We start from the raw sequence: 21,834 nt of genomic DNA, 5'->3' as shown, positions 1-21,834 counted from the left end.
GGTCTAAAAAAACCGCTCCTGTTGTACATTAAAATTCAATTTATTCAATGATATAATTTCTATTTATCTTTCACATACTATGTATTATTTATTTTTCAAAATATGTCTCAGATTTTGTATAAAAGTTTTAAATGATGTCACAAATATTTAAATACAATACAGAAAAATTGTATTTTAACTGTAACACTGTTTAAAAACTAGAAAGCAATATTAAGATAAGTTAAGGCATTCCTGAATAACTTATTTCTAAATTCCCAAAAATAATAAGGTAAAAGAATAATATATATAATATAATATTTATTACAATATTATAATAATATAATAAGGTACACGGCACGAAACAAAAACATTTGTATACGACTAGGCTATAATATATCTCTTGATTGGATTTTTAGAGTAGATTCTACTTATATATTTGTCATGAAGTAAATACGAATAATTTAAATAATATGAAATATGCCTGATTCCTGAGGTAAAAGAAATTGTGGGTTAATAAATAACTATTTGTCTATTTCAACGTTTCCTTTGTTTTTAGACCTAGTTTGTGGTAGCTTTCTTTGGTAAGAATATGTAGTCTAGTAAATATTTGTTTACAAATAGGATCCTTTGTAATTACAAAATTAATTTTTTTTTTTAAGAGGGGTCAAAAGGATCATTAAACATCAGACGAGGACATTTTAAAAGCTCAAACTTAAACTTTATAATCTAAATTCTATAAAGTTGTTGCATTTTATCAGATAGGGTATTAGTATATTTTGAGCAGAGTATTAAAGTGAAAAAAATGAACTATGCCAACCACACGTATAATAATAATATAACTAATAATAATAGATAACTATTTAACACAATTAACTCAACGATAAAACCTGGTTAGGGAAACAGAAGATTAATTCTGGCAATGATTTGGCGGCAACTGAGTCGGGAAATGTGTCAGCTGATAACATAACAATTATCCACTTTGTCAACATATTCACCAAAATACTACTAACAATGACATAACAGAATTAATAATTCTACGTATTTCACTGTATCAGTACTGATCATAAACTATATTTAAATTTGAAGTGGGATTTTAGATAACCGTATCAGTATGTAGACGATTAGCAGCTCAGCTATCTATGAGTCATTGAGTTGCAGTCGTACCAACCATATCGATGGTACCAACAACGTTAGAAGAATCAGAATCACGTGTTAGTCTGGTGATCAGCTGGTGTGCAGGGGTGCCAAAACAATAATAGCTCTAGCGCTTGGCTAACAGCTGGCGCCCAGGGCTACCAACATTCACAGCTACAATATCGAGACGAGTGCTAAATGACTAGTGAGTTTTCAGTGTGGCGTTATTTTGGATTGGAATGTTTACAGTTTTGGGTTAAGATTAGTTAATTGTGTTTAAAACCACTATGTGTAAACTAGAGAGTGAAAACACTGTTTTAAAATTTGTAAATCAGTAATGTGGTTGTGAAACAACGACGCATCATCTAATTGGTAAGTGTTGTTTACTTTCTACAATAATATTGTGCAATAAATTTAAGATTTTTATGGAATGCTGTAATACTTTATTACTGCATTATCATATAGCATAATCTAATCGTGTTATATCAATAAAGTGTTGTCCACCTAATGCGTATAATATAGTAATAACGCTTTTAGGTTATGTTTACGTTTACCTACGAAGACGAAACTACTACAGTAGTCTCGTATTATTTTTCAGTTTAGAAGAAATTAAATTAAATCTAAAAGCTTTAACTAAAACAGTTACTTTAAGTTGTGTTTTGTTTACAGCAAATAGTTAATTATATTTGACATGTAATTGCGAGTTACCTAACCCTTAGGTTTGGTACCAACTTACTTATTATGGTTGAAAATGCAATCTAAATTTCAGTGGTGGCTGTATAATTGATTTAAACACCTATATCTTATTGTAATATTGTATTAAATTGTCAAATCCTTTTTCGTTCAATCATCCAGTAACTTTGAATAAGTTCGGTCAACCTTAAACTTACCTGTGGTCAGGTGATTTAAAGTATTTTTAACAGTTTTAATCAGGGGTACCAGCAGATAGGAGTAGGTCCAGGCCGTATCACGCCCTGGAGCAGGAATGTTTTATTGGTAAACAATAACATTGTTGCGATTAAAATACAACATTTGAGGTAAAGAATAATAGTGGTATAATTATTTTACGAAGTTACGCAATACATCATGAAGGCCTCATACAGGGGTGGTAAGCAAGGTCAGGCGGGCTGACCTTGAGAGAAAGAGAGAATTGTCCCCTCTCGCCCTCACCCCTCACAATCTCACCACTCCCCACGTTCGTCCCTTCACTGTCATTCAACAGATAGCGCCACCCCAAATCACCGTGATAGCACGGCAGTTGCGACATACTGAAGTCTGTACTATACACTAGGGTGGCGCTCGTAACGGTTTCCTCGAAAAGTCACTATCACCCTAATACAATTACAAATTTGTTCCCTCCTCGTAAACATATCCTTAAAAATATAAAATTCCGTAAATTAAAAAAAAAAATAAGAAGAGTGATATAAAAACCGATGTGTTTTGATTTAAAATAGCAAAATGGCCGGAGGTTAACTATTTACCCGTACTATATTCATACTTTGATACTATTTTCTTTTCGAATATTATCATAATATTGAGACAATATTTAATTTTTGTGTGTTTTGTAAGCGGAGAGAATGATAAGGTGAGAATGATGACTAAGCCATCGCATCGAATCAGCCAAAGTATCATGAAATAGACCCATACCCAACTGAAATCTGTCCTACATCCTGGACAGCCATTAAGACAGCTTAGATAGATTAATCACAGCTTAGATAGTTTAAAGCATTAGCGAGTCCCGAGTACCAATTGCATACGGTTAGTCAAGTTCAATGTGTAACCAGAGTCACTTTTCTTAAGTCCAACCGTGCAATGCATGAATAGTAGAGAGAAAAATTATTGGCTAAGTTACTAAAAAGATTGATTTCAAGTTTATAGTAAATTCAGTAAGATTTTGATAATGTTTACAAAAAAAGAGAATGTTTTAATATACCAATTTTTACAATAATTTTACAAATAAAATATTGAAGAAAGGTCGTCGTCTGCGGGTGAGGAACCAATGATGCTGGCAACATTTCCCTTTTGTATTGCCATGGCAATTCTTTGAACTAGGTAGCTCCTCGCTTTTTTTAATATTTTTTTTTTATATTTTTGATAATATTGTTTAACACATGAAGATGTCTATATAGTTGTATTGTTGAATTCAATGGTATTTCAATGACTAAATAGTGTATCATAGTTTTCTAATACTCCTCTATTTCAAATTAAAAAACAAATAATTGGAGTTGTTAGTTGGTGACTCTTCTAAGAAACAGTTGCGAGCGTTGAGCAGATTGGGCTTATGTGATCGTTGGTCACCACCCTACGGTATACAGACTGTAGTGACTTGTGGAATTACTAGGCTTGTAAAATTGTTTAACCTCCAACCTTTAGAAATGTAGTTGATGACAAGACCAGAATTCGGAAATTTATTGAACAACATTCTTGTTACTTACAGTCTTGTTATTGAGCTATTTAAAATTAAAGGTGTGGTACCATCTCTAGACAAAAGACATTTTCACAGCAGAAAGCGGGAGTTCCGTCAAGATTGTAATCAGTTTATCAGAGTTATCGGCTACAACCACGCAGCATTTATGCCAAGTATCTCCGCGTCCCGCCATCTCCGTATTTCAGAGTGACCCCTATAATCCTCGGTTACTACATGCGTTAAGACTTTCCGTCCTATCCTAACCTAACCTAACCTAACCTAACCTAACCTAACCTAACCCAACCTAACCTAACCTAACCTAACCTATCTTAACCTAACCTAACCTAACCTAACCCACGGGTTTAATTTTCATTAAATCTCCCATCCACGGGGCTTCGCAGCCGTGGATGCAATGACAGCTACCAACGCAGGCGATGACGGGATTATAAGGGTCACTCAAGAATTCGGAGATGGCGGGACAGATTTAGGTTCGGAGGTGGCGGAACGCGGAGATAGCGGGAGCACACGAAGTGTGCAGAGCAATACAATACGAATTATTATATGCTTGCCACCAACACCGCGCCTGTCCAGTGTCCACTCCACCAGTCACTGGGCCGTTAACTTCGTCCGTATTCATTACTTCACTGTCTTATGTTTATATTATATGTTTGTATTCTCCTTGGAAATTGTGTTATAAAATATTTATGATCTTGCAAAATATGAGGAATTAATGACAGGAAATTTAGCTTCGAAAATATAGATTTACGCACAAAGATTGCCTATACGTCGGTTTTAAAACAATAAAATATCAAATCTTTTAAAAATGTCTGCCGGTGCCCTTGAGCATAATTAATGGGTTTTTCACCAAATTTGTTAAACCTGTTTCGAACTTGAACTAAAAATACTTTATTTATTTATTTATTGCCAACGGATTTCACCAATCTACAATAAGAATTACAATAGTGAGATACTCATCATGACTAAATACTAAAACTAAGTAACAATGCAAAACTGATGAACAATACAATAGGGATGCATGCAAGCTCTAAGACAGTGAAAAAAAACTACTTATACCTAGGAGTAACAAGACATGAATAATACAAGACATACGGTAATTGAATAAATAGTAAAAGTTTAAGTCTAAGAAACATGTACTTAACAGAGACATGTGAGACTAACCTAGGAAATATAACAATAAATATAAATGATATAAATAACGCGATAAATAATACTGTGGTAACAAGACAAAACAAAAAGAAAACAGTACATGTGATGGACGTATGATAGACCTAGGAACTATGATAATAAATAATACAGTGAAATGGGATACCTAATAATACATAGACATTTAATACTGATATAAGGTGTAATTTGCAAGAACTTTGTGCTTGAAGGATACTGTTAGTATATATTTTGGTATGAATATTACATTAAAATATTTTTAAATATTTATTTATTTCAGAAGGATAACCTGGACATTTTAATCAAACCAAGACAATGGTGTTGGTGAGAAATTGCTTCTGCTGTTTTAGCCTACGCTCTGGCATGTTATTGTTGGGATGGACACAAGCGGTATGTTAAGTTGTAATACATTCAAGTAATACATACAAATAGTCACCTGATAATTTTACTAAGATGACGACGTATTGTGTGTACGTATTTTAGGCTTAACATGAATGCAGGAAGGAAAATTATGATGGAATGATCATTGTAATTTTGTTACTGACTAAAAGTAAAAATAAATCAGCTGTTTAATTAGTAAGAGACATTTGCTAGGAGCCTAATTTTTTAGGAAAAGTGGGTCTGGTTTCGAACATCTCAGGGTTGAACAGATCACTTTCTAATTCTTAGACAAGCCCTACTCAGTTACTCAGCTATGTGTGGTATAGACAAGTTTAATCAGACTTCATATTACACTCATCCTTCAATCATATTTGGGTTAAATACGCACATAAGTCACGTCCCCATCGCAATTGGTGATAGTAAAGTAATAGGTAAAAGCGGCTTTCATTAAAATGTATAAGGCATAGAAAACATACAAAATTACAAAATCAGACTTAAGTATCAAAAAGTTATTTAAGTCAAAGACTCAATAATGTTTTTATTATAAAATAAATTAAAATCTGAATTAATTTATTTCTTTTAACATACTACCCTAGACGTCTAAAAGTCATGTTTGATGGAAATAGGAGAGGTTAATCAATAGTAGACTGAACCCAGATTTTACAAAAACGTTTCTTAAGGTTTCGTTGCACTGGTATCCTATACATAATGTAATGCCTGTTTACTTGATAAACTACATTGTATAACCCAAAGCTTATTTATTATTTCCAGGTGATGTCCATACTGGCATTAATAGGAGTAATTCTGGATGACAGCTCAATTTCTTCGTCTGACATTCATCGCTTCTTTGGAACCAGTATAAAAAGTGAGTAATTGAAACCTTATACTTTGGCGATGAAAACATCTGCTTGGCAGGTTTAAATATTTCTTTATGTAAAAAAATACTTACTCGACAAAATATTTTGCTTTTTGTCTCCTGTAAAGGATACTTAGGTGCTGTGAGGTATTGTAAAGTGAATATTTAGCTGATTAACAATTCGTTTGCAAAACAATGTCAGCCAGTTATATTCGCTGTCTTGCATGCCAATTTCAATCATCCCTTTAGTTTTTGATTACACGTTCGAACAGCTCATGACACCATTAATTGTTAACACTTCCTGCTACATTGTAGTAGTGAGGGTTCATCGTGGTCCAGAGATTCACATAACCCGCCTAAACATTGTATTGATGGGAATGGATATATCATAGGGTCCAATTTGGAATTGAACTAGAAAAATTCGTTGCACTGTTGTCATAGACTCGCCATTTCGAACCGTCAAAGGAAAACGTACGGCGTTGTCTGTCCACTGTTTCATGGCTCCTAAAATGGCGTAATTCAAAACAATAATAACTCATAACTCATAACTCATTTATTGAACCAAAATAACAAATACAAAATTTGCATTGGTCATGTCAATTAATAGAACTAAAATTAAAATAAACAATAGACAATGTTGCTTCAATAAAACAATACCAATTACTTACAACAACAAAAAACTAACTAACTAAACCCATCAGCGACACAATCTCGAACACTGTAGTAACCCTTGGCCAAGAGTATTTTTTTTTTATTTGCTTTTTAAGGCTGTTCAAGTCCGACTCCAGCTGAAGGGAGGGAGGGAGGAGATTAAAAAGTATAATGCCATTGTAATGAAAGTGTCTCTTGAAAAATGTAGTTGAATGAGATGGAAATTTAAGATGAGAATTGTTACGTAGTGAATAGGAATGTGTAAGTGAAGATTGGTATTGGTGTAAGTTTTTTTTTGAATGAGAATCAAAGTTTCCAAAATGTATATTGAGGGAAATGTTAACATTTGTGATGAAATAAAGTATTGCCTGCAAGATGTTCTTCTTTTCAAACCAAAGACTGCCCTAACTGTCCTCTTCTGGAGTCGGAAAAGGAAAGACGTTTTCCCACACTCACACCCCCACACCGGCACTGCGTATATCAGGTGCGGGAAAATCACTCCATAATATGCTGTAATTAGAACATCACATTTTGCAAACTTAGAAAGTTGGCGGAGAAGAAAGATTCCCGAAGAAATCCTTCTACACACAGTGTCAATATGGGAATGAATAAAGAATGAATAATGACTCCTCTCTCTAATCGCCACAATTTCAGTCGTGCAGTGTACAGTATTAGCCATCTTGAAAAAAAAAACCGGTTCCTGTTAGCCCTCTTTATAAGCGATAATTCAGTGTTTCATTTTTTTAAACTTGTTTTCCGTCATTTTCATAACAATGTTTATTTCAGCTCTCTACGTTCTTTTGGGAGGAAGTGTCATACAAACTATAGCCGCAGTATTTCTACTCTATGGCGTTTACATGGTGAGTATAATATTCTAAATCTCTAAAGGTGTTTTTTTTTTATAAAAGACCATTGGAAAGAACTTTAAAAATAAACATAAATATTAGGCCTACCTTGCTAAACTGAATCCCTATATAAATATTCTTCTTAAATGCTGCTTAACAAGTGTGAATTATCTTATCCCATTATCCATTAGCTTTCGCCTTTAAAATCACTTATAATACATGGACAATCTGAAAGATTACTTAATCCATATACTTTAAATGGTCAACAAACAAATAAAAATATTGCAGTAATATTTTTTAACACAGATGATTCTCAAAGAGGCTTAACAAGCCCATTCAAAGTCAAACTTTGAAAAGGCAACAAACGCACAAATAGAGAGCTAAAAAGGCCACTTATTCTCCTTCGACGATTTCCTATCAATCTCTTTTAACTCCAGCCGTTGGTTTTACATACAAAGGTTAGTCTTCAATCTTAAAGACGTGAATTCGTTTGTAATTTTTTCTTAGGATGAATGATATATCTTTATGTATTTTCTAAATATGAAGAGCTCAGAACCAATCTTACGTTCAACAATCACTTTAAATGAAACAACTTCCATAAGCACAATCTATTGTTTTGCTGTATAAAACTATAACAAGAAATTTGTAAAAGTAAACAACAAATGATTTGAATATTCAATAAAAAAAAAATAAGTACCTCTAATTTTTTTCTCGACTTTTTTGCTTGCTTTACTGTTTTTCCTCAGCAATGATTTTAATAGTCATTCTTCGTGATCTTTATACGTTTTTTTTTAAACAAGCTGGGGTTTTACTCTTATTAAAAAATAAGTTACATCACTAGCAACTTTGTTTTTATAGATCTGTTTCACTTCGTAAAAATATTATAGATAGTTCGAGTTGATTACCGGTTGTCTATAGATAGTTCGAGTTGATATAACACGAATAATATTAGATAAATTGCATAGCTATCATATATAAATCTCATAATAATTACAAATGCATGAACATAGGCTATTAATTTATACAACAGTATTAAAAAAAATACTGAGCCATTAGGCAGTTAGGCGAGAATTGCAATTCTATATAATGTTCTATATACCTAAATGTCTAGATCTCAATTTTCTTAATGTCTCTCTTATGACAGAAAAAAAGCTCTTATGTGTTGGAGTATGTGAAATTAGAAACTTTGCTTCACTTCGCTACTCTGCTGGAATTTCTGCTGTACTTACTTCTCGAGTATTCAACATTTTCAACCCATGAAGTCTACATTTTCCTAGCATTTCTAGGAATAAATTACGGTATGTGTAAACTAGGTTAACTGATTAATTACGCCTACTAGGCCATCTTTATACAATCCTTTTTGTAGGCCTATTTGGGTAATTTGTTGACTGCTTGTGTTCGTAGTGTCAAAATATTTTGATACATACATTTATTTGCGTTATCTTGAGACTCTCAAACATAGTTATGACATAATAGTTAATTATAACACTAAACAAATGTACAATAATCATGTTCCAGGACATATTGACATAGGTCATCCTTCAATAAGCTGCAGATGAAAACGCCTTGATTTTCAAGTCTGTCCAATTTTATTGAATAATTAACAAGTAATATATTTTAAAGCCGTACCTTTTATCTGAAATAAATCTTGTATATAACAAAAATTACTAAAAACTTTAAATTTTCAATTTCTAATTTTATATTGAAATGAGAAGTGCATAACAACCAAACTATTTTACTAAAGGGTAAAGGCCTTATCATAAGGGGTAAGACATATCTTGCTTTTGGAATTAAGTCGGATAATTTCTCAAAAATAGTATTCTTATTTTTCAGCTTAAAAATTCTAAAACATCTATGCTTGAAAGCTATGAATGATCTTAGCTGTATACTATTATTAAATATACTAAACAAACAGATTAAATAGGTGTTATCAAAGTATATATGTGTATAATCATATTGGTGAAATAAGGAGTTCAATTGAGTCTTTAGTAGTACTTTTATCCTCCTTTTAACTTAAAATCCTCGAAAGTCTTTTAACATACATTTTTTATTAAAATTGTGTATCAAATTCACGTTGTTTAAGTAAAAAAACCTACTAGTTGTTCGTGTTTCAGGACTGGCTGTTTATTATCTTATCGCAGCCTACAGCTACTATCAGATAATGACGAACCCTGAGTTATCACCACTCAATCCTGCCTAGAAATGTGTACACATACGAGTCATCAACAAAAACTGATATTGTGTTGTGGCTTTGTCAGATGTAAATTACGCTTTTAGTACTTAATGAACTTTTAAATCCAAATGTTGTATTAAAACTGTTTTATATCTTTCTATTTTAGTTTTATTATTTTTCCACATATTTTTGTTATATTTTCATCATTTTTTTTTATTCTAGTCTTCTATTATTTTTATATCCAACTCTAAATAATTATACAGGTAAAAATAAATTTTTTAACATAAATTTCGTAACGAAAAAACTATTAGAGTGATATCATTATTTACCATTACGATAATGCCTTTTATATAATGTTTTTTTCATAATTATGAATATTTAGAGCTTACTATTTTTATCATGAAAATGTTGAGGCCTATATAGTTGTTTTCAAACGAAAATTATAAAATAGTTATCTGTAAACGATAAGGTTACAGTGTGCTTAGAAGAATAGTGTATACAATGTTATCTGCTTACATTCACATTGTGAGATATAATTAACAATTTGAAAACAGTTCTTTTTAATTTTTTGTGCAGCTGTATGGTAATTTATGTTTATTATAACGAATAAATCCTTATTATTTTTGGATAGGTATCTTTGGCATTTTAAAAATATGCATTTCTATTATCAATTTTTTAAATTAAAGACCTTTAAACAATTCATCTCGGTAACGGTCTAAATTTACGTTTTATCAAGAGTAAAAAGTGAAGTTTTCACGTAATAAGATCAGTGTTTATATAAATAGAACAGAAAGTAAGACAAACTAAAATCCAAAATAATTAAGTTGGCACTGAGTGGTAAAACTATAACTGAGTGGCCTGCTGTGAAACTTTAAGAATATAATTTTAACTGCACGAACATACATTATTCCGAACAACGGTACGGTTTAAAGTGTAAGCAAGGTGACTTAAGTCTGTGTCAATGGCGTGACTGGCAGCAACAGCTGTTGTGGATATTGAGACAGATGTCACTGAAGTGTTAGACAACTGTTATCATGAGAAGATACTTGACATTGTTACTGCTACTTGCAGCAGTTGGACCTTCCATTGCCACTTTCGGTATTATAAATGAAGGTACGTACACTGGCAGTGTTTTGTACTTTGAGATACTTACATTTTTTACTTTGTTGTTGGTTATGTTAAAGAAAGAGTTTGAGAGAAGAAAATTAAATATAGTGTGCCTACATAATTTACATTTATTTTCGAGTATTCGAAAATATGTTTTAATCAATAATTTAGTTGACTAGTAAACATTTTCAAAATCCTTTAATAGCTGTCAATCGTTTATGCTTTCTATAATTTGACAACAGTCTGACATTGAGCATATGTTATTCCCATTTTACTCTTATATCTTACTAATATAATAAATGTGAAAGTTTGTGTGTTTGTTTGTTTGTTTGTTTGAAGTTCAATCACGCAATAACTACTGGACGGATTGGGCTGAAATTTGGCATGATGATAGCTGACATACCCGATTAACATATAGGCATATTCTTATCTCAAAAATCCTTTTGGGCTCCACCCCAGTGGCTCTGTAGTTCCCCATGTTATTCTTATGAGTATTCATATTTAAAGGGAATTAAAGAATTTAGTCAGCTGTTTCAACTAAAAAAGTTGTTCTTTGACATGAAAAGCATTAAAAAGTTATAAGATTTACCAACAAGGTGCAGCACTATTATTTTTTTGCAATTATGAAAACAGCTCATTTGAACTAAGCAGCAACAAAAACTGTGATACACAATAAGAACTTACTATCAAAGTAGGATTGTTTACAGTTATGTTTATGTTTTTAATTTCCTAAAAATTAATGATATTTTGCAAATTTTTGATAACTTTTATTTTTCTCTATTGTTTTGGTGAATTGGTAGAACATTATGGCTATGGTAGATGTGTAATAAATGCTATAGTAGGTATACTGTAAATTTAAAGAAGCAAATTTTATCAAACTGTGTTCTCCCCCATTGCAAACGCAAAGATTGAGTATAACTTCAATAAGCATTTTATACTTACATGCCAAACCCGTACGGGTACTCTGCTAGTAGTTATATAATTTGTTAATATATATAGCTAAACAAAATAAATATTTGTCTGTCAATGGAGTTGTTACAGTTTACTAAGGCTTTTTACTGTCATTAGACAAAATATTTTCCGCTACTAGCTCCAAAATCCATCTATTTATTTGATTGACTATTATTTGGAAATTATTTAACTTTCAAATCACTAACCTGCAAAAATCTGATTTAGTATTATCTAAATAAAAAAGGAAACTTTGAAATCGAATCAATGCATAAAATTACCTATTATCAGTCTAAGGGAAGGCATTAGGCAAATTACTCAAATGGTGTTAACAGCGTTTGTACTATTTATGGTAAACAATTGGATGTTTTTATTAAGTTAATTATATCAACACGTTTTTATTTAGGTTAATGACCGAAAACTATTTAACCATTGATTCGAATTAACAAAATTCTTTCTTTACTTTTTCTGGTTTATTCTTTGAACATCATTGTTTGTTTACAGCTGGCTAAATTTACATTTCTACCCTTGCAGATATGACTAGCTGAATATGTTTTATTTGTCACCAGTGATTTGCTACCAATTTAGGATTTGTGACATTTGCACTATATATTTAGCTGGATGAGTCATCATCCCCAGCCCTAGTCCGTCGGTCATCACCCCTCGAGGCACCGGTCGATGGACCAGAGAATACCTATACTGTAATTGCCTATCACCCTATCTTGCAACATTTTTAGAGGTAACAAAATTTAAACACTAGGAAGTGATAAATGACGGTAAACGCTCGTTCAATTTCAATACAGTAGTTGAAGTTTTTCATATAATCCTAATTCCATACAGCCATCACCCATCGATGGTCGGCTAAACCCCCCATTTAAAACATCTGGGGGGGCTTCTATTTCCAGTAAACTTTCCTATAATTCGTGTAAAGTAACAATAAAACCGTAATAACAAGTTCGTTGTTTCTTACAGCTTTTGCCAATGTCTTTGACAGCTGCAGCTGGCTCAACCCCAGAATCTGTGGCGATTGTCCACCAGTTCCGGACTGCCGTGTTCTTCCCGCCGTAAACTTAGGATACTGTTGTGGATGTAGAAGATTTCCATTTGGTAAGTAGTCGATTTGGAAAAAAGCTTGCTTTTAATTCATGCATCCATTTATTTCATATGGTTGTTTGTAATTATTATTTACATGTATAACAATGTAAAAAGCTACTCATACCTTTTGTCTACAAGTATGGATGCCTCTTAAAATCCTCCTAAAATGTATCGTTGATTTATAGTTTCCATTAAGCCTTAAAATAGTATTATTCTATGATAATATATTGTAAAAACCCGTTCCCGTCAATGACATAATGCTTTTGTAATACTTTGAACTACAAATTGAACCATAAGAAACTTTTAGAGATTAATCTCAGTTTTTCTAAAAAAAAACTTAACATAGTATCCTACAGCAAGTCCTAACATTGCAAGTCTATTTATTTTGTGTTGTGTTCCTGTGAGGTTATAAGCTTCGAACTTTTGTTGGTAGTTGATTTGGCAAATACATGTTTAGATAATTTATAAAAATTAAAAAATTATTTAAAACAATATCTTTACTAAATTCTGATTCGTTGCAGATTGTTTAGTTTGCCGGTTATAGGTTTGCTGCGGTCAAATATACTTAGATCGGTAAAATATTGTTCTGATATGCAGTATACTACCTAATTGATGATAATGATGATGATTACACGTTTTTCACTCACTAGCAGTTTTCATTCCAATTTTATAAATGTTTAATAATTATTATTAACTACTCTATCAAATGTTACAGACAATGCGCGAATCTTTTGTGCACCCGACCTGATTTGTCCACCAAACAGACGAAAGTTGTGCGGAGACTACTATTACCTCATGGACTGCTGCTGTACAAATGTCATTTACGATAAATAAACGGATTAATGTGTGTTACCGATTGACGGACTGTTTTACTTAATTTTTTTAACCCAAAATTAATGAACATTTCTGTGCTGGAAGTTATACGTTGAATGATTTGAAATGTTTTAAGCTTGGATATCATGGATATCTTTGATAGCTTAGATATCATCATAGTAAATCATTTTCTGTTCTTTTGTACATAATCCACATATTATTCTACATATTAACGTCTTTAAATATTATCATTTTAAAACAAACAATAAAACTCCATAGGTAGTAACGGTCTCAAACTTGGAAGGATGATTAAATATTTACAACTATACACAGGAAGCCATCTTTCCAAGCACTTTTAAAGACAGGACCACGTTGCATGTTACATGGACTTTTACTGTGTTGCTTGACTTGAGAAAATAATACAGTAAAATCACGTGTGTAAAGCAGACATTGTATCCGTCCCCTTAGTTGTTTACTGTAGGCACATAATGTTTTACTTCCATGTTGGTTTCCATGTTGATAATTCTGTACGTAATTAATAAGTATTCATTCTTTTTACTCGATCAAGTTATTTTTTTGGACAGGACATACATGTTTATATTTTCTTCCAAAATATAAATTATGATACCAATATCAATATATATTTGTAGACTGTACCATTACTATTGAATTTTTGGAATTTTGTGTTCATCAAATTAAGCCAAAACATTTACTACAACATCTTGAAATAGTTTGAATTAAAATAAATGCTTTTTAACACTCTAAAAATATACTTTTAGTATGAGTTAATTGACTGAACTAAGTTCAAACATGCATATTTAGCAAAACAACTGTTTATATCTGTTCCATACAGAGTTGTTTAATGTTTCTTATGCGAAGGTAAACGTAACTGAAATTCCAAAAAGACATGCAAAAGGTAATGGCATATTATTATAATAACCTCTTGTATATTTTAGAGAACTATGCACATACTTTAAGAATCGGTTATTAAGCTGTAACATACGCGTATTATAATACAACTCGTATTATTTGAAGATATGCGAAAGGTATTTGAACTATGAATATAGTTTTCTAGAAACGAATTTTCCAAATAATCAGAAATATCGGTAAAACAAGTGTTACAATATTAGCAAAGCAGAACAATAAAGGAGATAATTGTTATGTTATCAGCTGACACATTTACCGCCTCAGTTCCCGCCAAATCATCACTGGATTTAATCATCTGTTTCCGTTATCAGGTTATCACGCTGCATTACCTGCTCTCAAACTCTGTTGCAGTACAGTGGAAAATTGCAGTATTTTCTTGTTGTATACGGAGTAGTAGTATGCCTATTGAATCGTTGAGTGAACTGTTGTTTGAAAGATATTTACTTTTTATAATTTAAAATCTACCAAAAACTTATTCTACGAATTACTATGATGTTGAAAAGTCTTTCTAAGTTGTATTTTTATTATTGTACGTAAATATGCATAGTAAAATTGTATTAGGAGGATCGTACTCTTATAGGGTTAGAGATAATAATGTTTAAATTTAGTTAGTACAACAAACAGTATAATATGCAATATAATACATTGAATATATAATTTATTATAACTAAACTTTATTTTTACTAAATAGCAAAAAGAAATGTTTGGAGTAATTTTCTTAAAAAGTGTTAGTCAATTTCTACGTCATATTTACCATGTACACAGACAATAATTGATTTGAAAATGCTTGAATCAGGAAAGGTTGAAATCCAATATATTTCTGACAGTGGCATTTAGTACCTTCAACACTTTTAACACCACAACTATAATAAAGTGTAAAACGTCTTTCAATCTGATCAGGAAGATTAGTAATTTAATGGCGATGGAGAATTTTTAAACATTACTTAGTACAGGTTTATAAATTAAATGTACGCAGAAAGTGTTATGTTAAATCATTTGTTAATACGCTTTTTGTTTTACAAGCACAACACGTACCGGTACTATCAATGGAGATTTAGAGTTAACCAACAATACACTATTGAGCCCGGAGAAAATGTTCATTTCATACTATTTTAATATGAGAATATAATTGAATATAACTTACCTCCAAACATTCAATATATTTAATTTTCTATGAAAACAATAAGCATATTTTATAGAAACAAAATATTTTTATCACTTACTTAATCACCATGTCAGTTTCAAATGCGTGAACTAATCAAGTCAAACTAATTTCGTTCAGTTCTGGTGAAACTATTTATCTTTTACCTTTGCAAATTTCAGAATCATGCATGATGGTTTAAAAGCTGACTAATGAAGCCACTTGGTCAGTGTTTGAAAAGTTGTACTTTTTGTTTGTTTTCAACTTTTCTGGAACATAATTTTTCATGCATCACTCACTAGCAAGCTAAATAACTTTTATAAAAAATGATGATGGTATGAAATGCAAATATGAATTCTCGACAGCATACTAATTATATGTCTTTCGTGTAAATTGTGTCGAGGCATAATTTTATAGAAATAATGTAAATGAAAACATCTTACTTCTCATAGATCCCTATCAGCATACACGCTTAAAACATCACGCGCACAATCGTTTCAGAAATGTCCCAATTAAACTATCAATGTGTTGAATTAAGTATCCTATGCAGGAAATCTGCAGAGTTTGCGAATTTCTATTTGGCTGATTTCCAATATATTAGTGTTTCCTTAAATATGACGAGAAAATTTCACTTAAATCGGATCGTTTTTACTCGAGTTACCGCGCATATGAACACGCACAAACATATTAGGGAAAAGTACAACTTCAATTCCGTTCCCCTATTAACAATTTGATGTTGAGCTCTTTGTTGTAATGTTTTTGGATTTTACATGAAGGGTATAAAGCACGACATTTGGACCAAAGCCAAAGACTAGTACAAGAATATTCTGTTTATATACCCTACTTTTACTAGCTTGTCTCAACATCAAACTGACGCATCTATAGTAGACTTTCCAAATGCATCAAGTAATTATCCAAACAAATTCTGATTGATTGGCACATACTTGCAACGCAACTTACATTTATTCGCGTCCAATGAAAATTAGGTCTACTTGTTACCAACGAACATGTAGACTACATATATAAAATACATATATTTTATATATGTATATATTGTATGTATATATTTTATATATACAATATACATATATTGTATATATTTTACACATATATAAAATACTGCAGTTATTGAGACACAGAATTTATTGTTTTTAAATATTCTATACTTGTTACGAAAAAAACACAATTTTAATAACTAAATAAGTTAAAGGAGAATCGTTTAAGATTCTTCAACATGAATTCAATAATGTTTAATAAGGGTGACTGCTTCGGCTTAACCTAGGAATGGCACAATATTGATAAACTTTGGTAATATTGGTTGTGTTGGATAGAGGTTATGATCTCAATCTATTGAATTGTTTGCAATAAATATTTTATGGTTTTAATTCACAATTATTCGTAAGCCATCTTTGCATAATGATTTCTATTTGTAATAATTAAATTTAATTTTATGCATTTTTAGAATAAATGTATTCTAATACGGCCAAAAAAATGTTATAAATCGATTACACTAAAAAAACATCCCTACATGAGAGGATTTTAAATGAACCATGTAAATTACATAAACAAATTTCAAATAAAAAAAAATTGGAAAATGTTAAATTATAACCTTAGTAAACTACAGTATAACAACGGGATTCTTCAAACAAAATTAATCACATAACACTTTGGCAGAGTTATCATGAAATTAATAATCTCCCAAATATAGTTTATACTGATAACTGATTATCAAAATCAAACGAATATAACGTATAAGCTTTAATATTATTAGCATCCCGCTAGGCATTAGCGAGTACCAACCTCATTTAAAACCCCTTTTTGGATTTATTTTAGGATTATAGAGCACCGCAGTTGCGCATGATAATCCTTTATTCGTCCAAACCAAAAAGCTTATCTATGTTTTATTCGAAATGCAATTATGTTTACCATTAAATATTCGTTTGAAGTTATATTAATAAGTTTCACTAATTAAAATGGATTCAATTGTGATTTTATTATCACAAAATGATTTTTATGACCTTGATGCACCACCAACTGTCTAATTGATGTTCGCCTGCAACTTTACGAAATTGTTTCACATATTCCTAGGACATATACCTAGGAAGGATTTTACCCTATAACTGCTCTTGAAAACTTCTGGAACTTTGGTTAATTTTCTCTCAATATCTCGTCAATATTGTGGGAATTTCATTTGATTATTGGTTTATTTATCGGCTTAATTATTTGTTTCATTTATGTATTGGTTACTTTATTGACACGTCATTTAACATCGCATAAACTATAATAGACCGTATACATTTAAACGACAGACTGCACAGATTGTTAACACAACTGTCAACTATAAGCTAAAATTACGTCCATTCTATGAATTGAATTTCGTTCAACAATATAAACAATATAGCTCGATAATAAATACCAAAAATTAAAAAAAATTAAAACCCAGAAAATCAATAATCAAAGGGTTTATTAATCAAATAAAAAATTTTAATATGTTAGATTTAATTGTATCAAACATTTTCTGTTTATACTGGTGCATACAAAAATTGACTTACTTCAACTATTTAAATATTGCAATAAGAAACACCTGTTCAAGTGATTTATACTGGTGCACCTAAAGTAACAGGTTCATTACGCTATAAATCATCATTGACTTTTGAGTTTATTTTGTACAACTTCAAATACTTATATTTTTTGTAAAATAGAACTCATAACAAGAGAAATCAGTGTTTTTAAATGTTGTTAGTTACTAAAAGCTCTGAAGCTGAGTTTAAAAAGTTAGCCCTCTTTTTACTAAAATATATTTTTATGGATTGTGTATTACGATAACAAGTTATTTTTTACATTAAATTTAATTACCATAGATATTTTGTACACAGGGAAACAATCTCAGATTCCCAGGCATCAAGCAGAATATTGGACAAGTTAATGCAATCAGCTTCATTGTTTCCAAGTCTAAATAGCAAACTCTGTAGCAACTTATTTGCATCTTTACAACTGCAGTGTTGATTGACTTTAAAATACGTCAACCTTTAGCTAAAACTATACATTTAAAGTTTTACCTGGCATGAAATGACGTACAGCCATGATAGGTAATGTGATAAATATGTAGCTAAAAAACTACTTGTTTTTTAACCCAGCCAATTATGATATAGAAAGTGTTCGTATGTAATTCCTTGAGAGGTGGACTTTCCTTGTATTATGTTGATATGTGTATTTTCACAAGTCACCTCTCTCCTTTTATCTCACGTCCTTCTTTTAAGATAAATGTGCAGCCTCTAGATAATAGGCTACATAAAAACAGTTAGAGAAAACACTGCAATCTTGTGCGTACTTTTTTTTATTCGGTTAGTATTCTTAGTAAGTAACAGATTATCTTAGTTTAAACTAAGATAGTATAAACTCACTCTGCATGTTAACGGCAAGCTCTTTTGCAATGCTACTTGTGCGCGTATCAAATTACAATTTGCTTTATTGAATTATAACAATTTGCTATACAATAACGAATGCTAATATATAAATAAGAATAACACGATATTATCAGATGGTGTAATTGTTTAAATTGATAAATATTAAAACGTTTTGTTACACAATTAAAATTATTAAATATAATCCTGTAGTATTGGGGGTTATTTGAAGAGGTGAACGAATGTAGAAAATGTTTGGTTACTATCGTATCATGCACATGGATGGTTATAATATTAATGTTCAAAGCTTAAAAGAAAAAATATAATATAATAAAAAAGAGCATCAGATTTTATGTAATCTTCTCTTACAAAAGAGCTACTTATGTATCAAAGAAGGCTTATCTAGCCTCAATGCCTTAGGAGATCCCAATTACGTGGCGGACGTATTTTATATTGCAGAACAATTTATTGTGTTCATAATATACTATTTTTGCTGTGATCGGATTTTTTATTATTCTTGTAAAGGTCCTAGCATTAGGTTGGAAAGTCACTTGATCGTTAGCAAAAGTTGGCGAAGTAGGTTTACAAGTGCAGATTTTACACAAGGAGTTGAAAAGTAACTTCAAAATGTTGGTTTACATCTACAATAACTTTTTTCAATTTGTTGAATTTACTATATTAGTGTCCCTGTTGCTCGAATTCGAGCAATTGCTAAGTATTACAGGCTCTATTTTAAAACGAATAACAGTCATAATTTCCGATGACTTTAAAAGATTCGACTCAAAGATTATGGAAATACTCAAGATGTACCTAACAGATCGATATAATCAACATTTCTTGTAAATATCATATCATTTTTCAAAAGCTGATCTAGTTTTTTAGCGTTTTCTAAAAATAGCCTTACTCATAGCCACATTAGGTTGTCCATAATAACGATTATAAATAAAAAAAAAACATGATTTCTATTTCTTCTCCTTGGTGGTGTTCTATGACTTTCCTACGTTACCATAGTTTGGAAATCGGCTCTTTCAATGAATGATTACTAAGACATGCATAACAGTGTTAATTGAGTTTTCTTTTTAGTAGGTCCTGCAAAAATTATTAATAAAAGGTTAAATACCTGTAGTACTTGTCCGTGATCCTGTGTTTTAGGTCAGCGACCCAGGTTTCGAACCTAAAGGTTCATTTTCAAGCTGATACCATGGTTAAACTCCTTCTAAACACATAAATCCTCTTCATAACTGTGAAGAGTCGTTGAAGACACGAACACGAACACGAAAACACAAACATTTAACAAAATTGGCCAATTAAAATAATACTGGTACGGTAGCGTACGTGGTGTAGCCGGCAGAAGATGAGTCATGACGAATGAAATGAAATTCGCCATTAAATTTAGATATGTTATTACAGAATTTAATTTGATTAACCTGCAAAGTCTTGTTTTAATTAAACGTTCCAAAACGTGTAAAAAGTGATTTTAATAAATTACAATATATTATGTAAAAAATATTGTCGAGAAATACTTTGTCAGTATAAAATATAATATTGCTATGTCTTTTTATTACTGTTCGACGATTAAAACGTTTGCATCTGACACAATCAATGAATAGGTGCTATTATTCTAACAACAATGACCATGTATTTTTTTTGGTTTCGGTGCCCTTGGCTTCATAGAAAATTATTTAAATACATTAATCGGGTTTCCGAAAAGTATCATGTAGAATGAATCTGTTTTCCTCAAAAACAACAAGGATGTATTCAGACATTGAGACTTTATTGAAACAATATCGGCAGATTGTCTTGTGACAAATGCATAATACATGAGTAAAAACGTCATATGGCAGCGACTGTATTGTCGTCTCTGGGTGGTTTGAAAGACAAGTAGTAAAGTAGCGGCGTATTATGTATACTTATAAAATCAAAGCAAAGTTCTCAAAGCAAATGTGTGGCGAAGTGTTCAGCTTATTATTGTTTATCAGTTTTAAATTTATGTTTAGTGAAATATTGAAAACTACACTTATAATCTCAACCAAAAAGCGAGGTTAAAAAGAAAAGTAATAGAAAATCAAATGAAATGTGAAATAGTCTTCAAGCGAAAATTCTGGAAAATAATTGACAGTTTCATTTTGAAAACTAATTCAATAATTTATTTAAGTAATACATAAAACCTTAAACCACTGCCTCCAAAACGCAGACACTGGGCAGACGCAACAGGACCAAAGATGTGAATGCTCCCCGCAAGACATCTCTGCATTGACGTTATAAGCTGAAGAGCTTTTAGTCTAACACAATAAATTAGGTAAATTAAGGAATCAACATTTAGCAGCAATCTTTATCGTTGACATATGTGTTAATTTGCTATCCATTATCTTTCGTAGATTAATAGACTACTTTATAACTGGTAATCAAATATTATGCTTTGTCCTATCACACATAAACAGGTAATATAAATCATGTACTCCTCAAGTGTCAGTCATTGGAACCCTTTAGCAATAAGCTCGAGACAAAACGTAACTTAAAAGCTTTGTCCGTGCCATAACAAAGAGGACCAATTGTAGTAGTGTAGTAACAATAAGATGTTATTACTCTTCAAACCCGTTTTTTTTTCAACATTGTTTGAATGAAAATATCTAAGCCTAATTTTAATATTTCACACCCATTTTGACGTTTAAAACGAGGCTGATAATATTTCTTTTAAGGGGTTTAAAGTTTATTGGGCTAGAATTGTAAGAAATATATTGAAGGCTGATAATTAAAATGTTAAATATAACAAATAATGATGAAGAGTTTA

The 21,834-nt window shown here is 31.2% G+C and overlaps 2 protein-coding genes across 2 annotated transcripts; both read left to right on the top strand.

Moving 5' to 3' along the window:
- The first annotated feature begins 1,268 nt into the window (after window positions 1-1,268).
- On the top strand, window positions 1,269-9,766 carry LOC129001482 (uncharacterized). Its single transcript, XM_054428785.1, has 6 exons — window positions 1,269-1,485; window positions 4,983-5,092; window positions 5,855-5,948; window positions 7,377-7,450; window positions 8,580-8,733; window positions 9,550-9,766. The coding sequence occupies exons 2-6, from the start codon at window positions 5,018-5,020 to the stop codon at window positions 9,633-9,635; spliced, it is 483 nt and encodes a 160-aa protein (XP_054284760.1). The 5' UTR covers window positions 1,269-1,485; window positions 4,983-5,017; the 3' UTR covers window positions 9,636-9,766.
- Window positions 9,767-10,500: 734 nt separating this feature from the next.
- LOC128999358 (uncharacterized) lies at window positions 10,501-13,612 on the top strand. The gene is made up of 3 exons (XM_054425815.1): window positions 10,501-10,721; window positions 12,636-12,770; window positions 13,474-13,612. Exons 1-3 carry the CDS (start codon window positions 10,643-10,645, stop codon window positions 13,590-13,592), a joined length of 333 nt encoding a protein of 110 aa, XP_054281790.1. The 5' UTR covers window positions 10,501-10,642; the 3' UTR covers window positions 13,593-13,612.
- Window positions 13,613-21,834: the final 8,222 nt, after the last annotated feature.

Source organism: Macrosteles quadrilineatus, unplaced genomic scaffold, assembly GCF_028750875.1.
Source record: "Macrosteles quadrilineatus isolate MER2022 unplaced genomic scaffold, UCM_ALF_1.0 Scaffold_8__2_contigs__length_117827958, whole genome shotgun sequence".
NCBI classification, from domain to species: domain Eukaryota; kingdom Metazoa; phylum Arthropoda; class Insecta; order Hemiptera; family Cicadellidae; genus Macrosteles; species Macrosteles quadrilineatus.
Note: the sequence above shows the minus strand (reverse complement) of the source record. Positions and strands in the feature narration are given on the sequence as shown.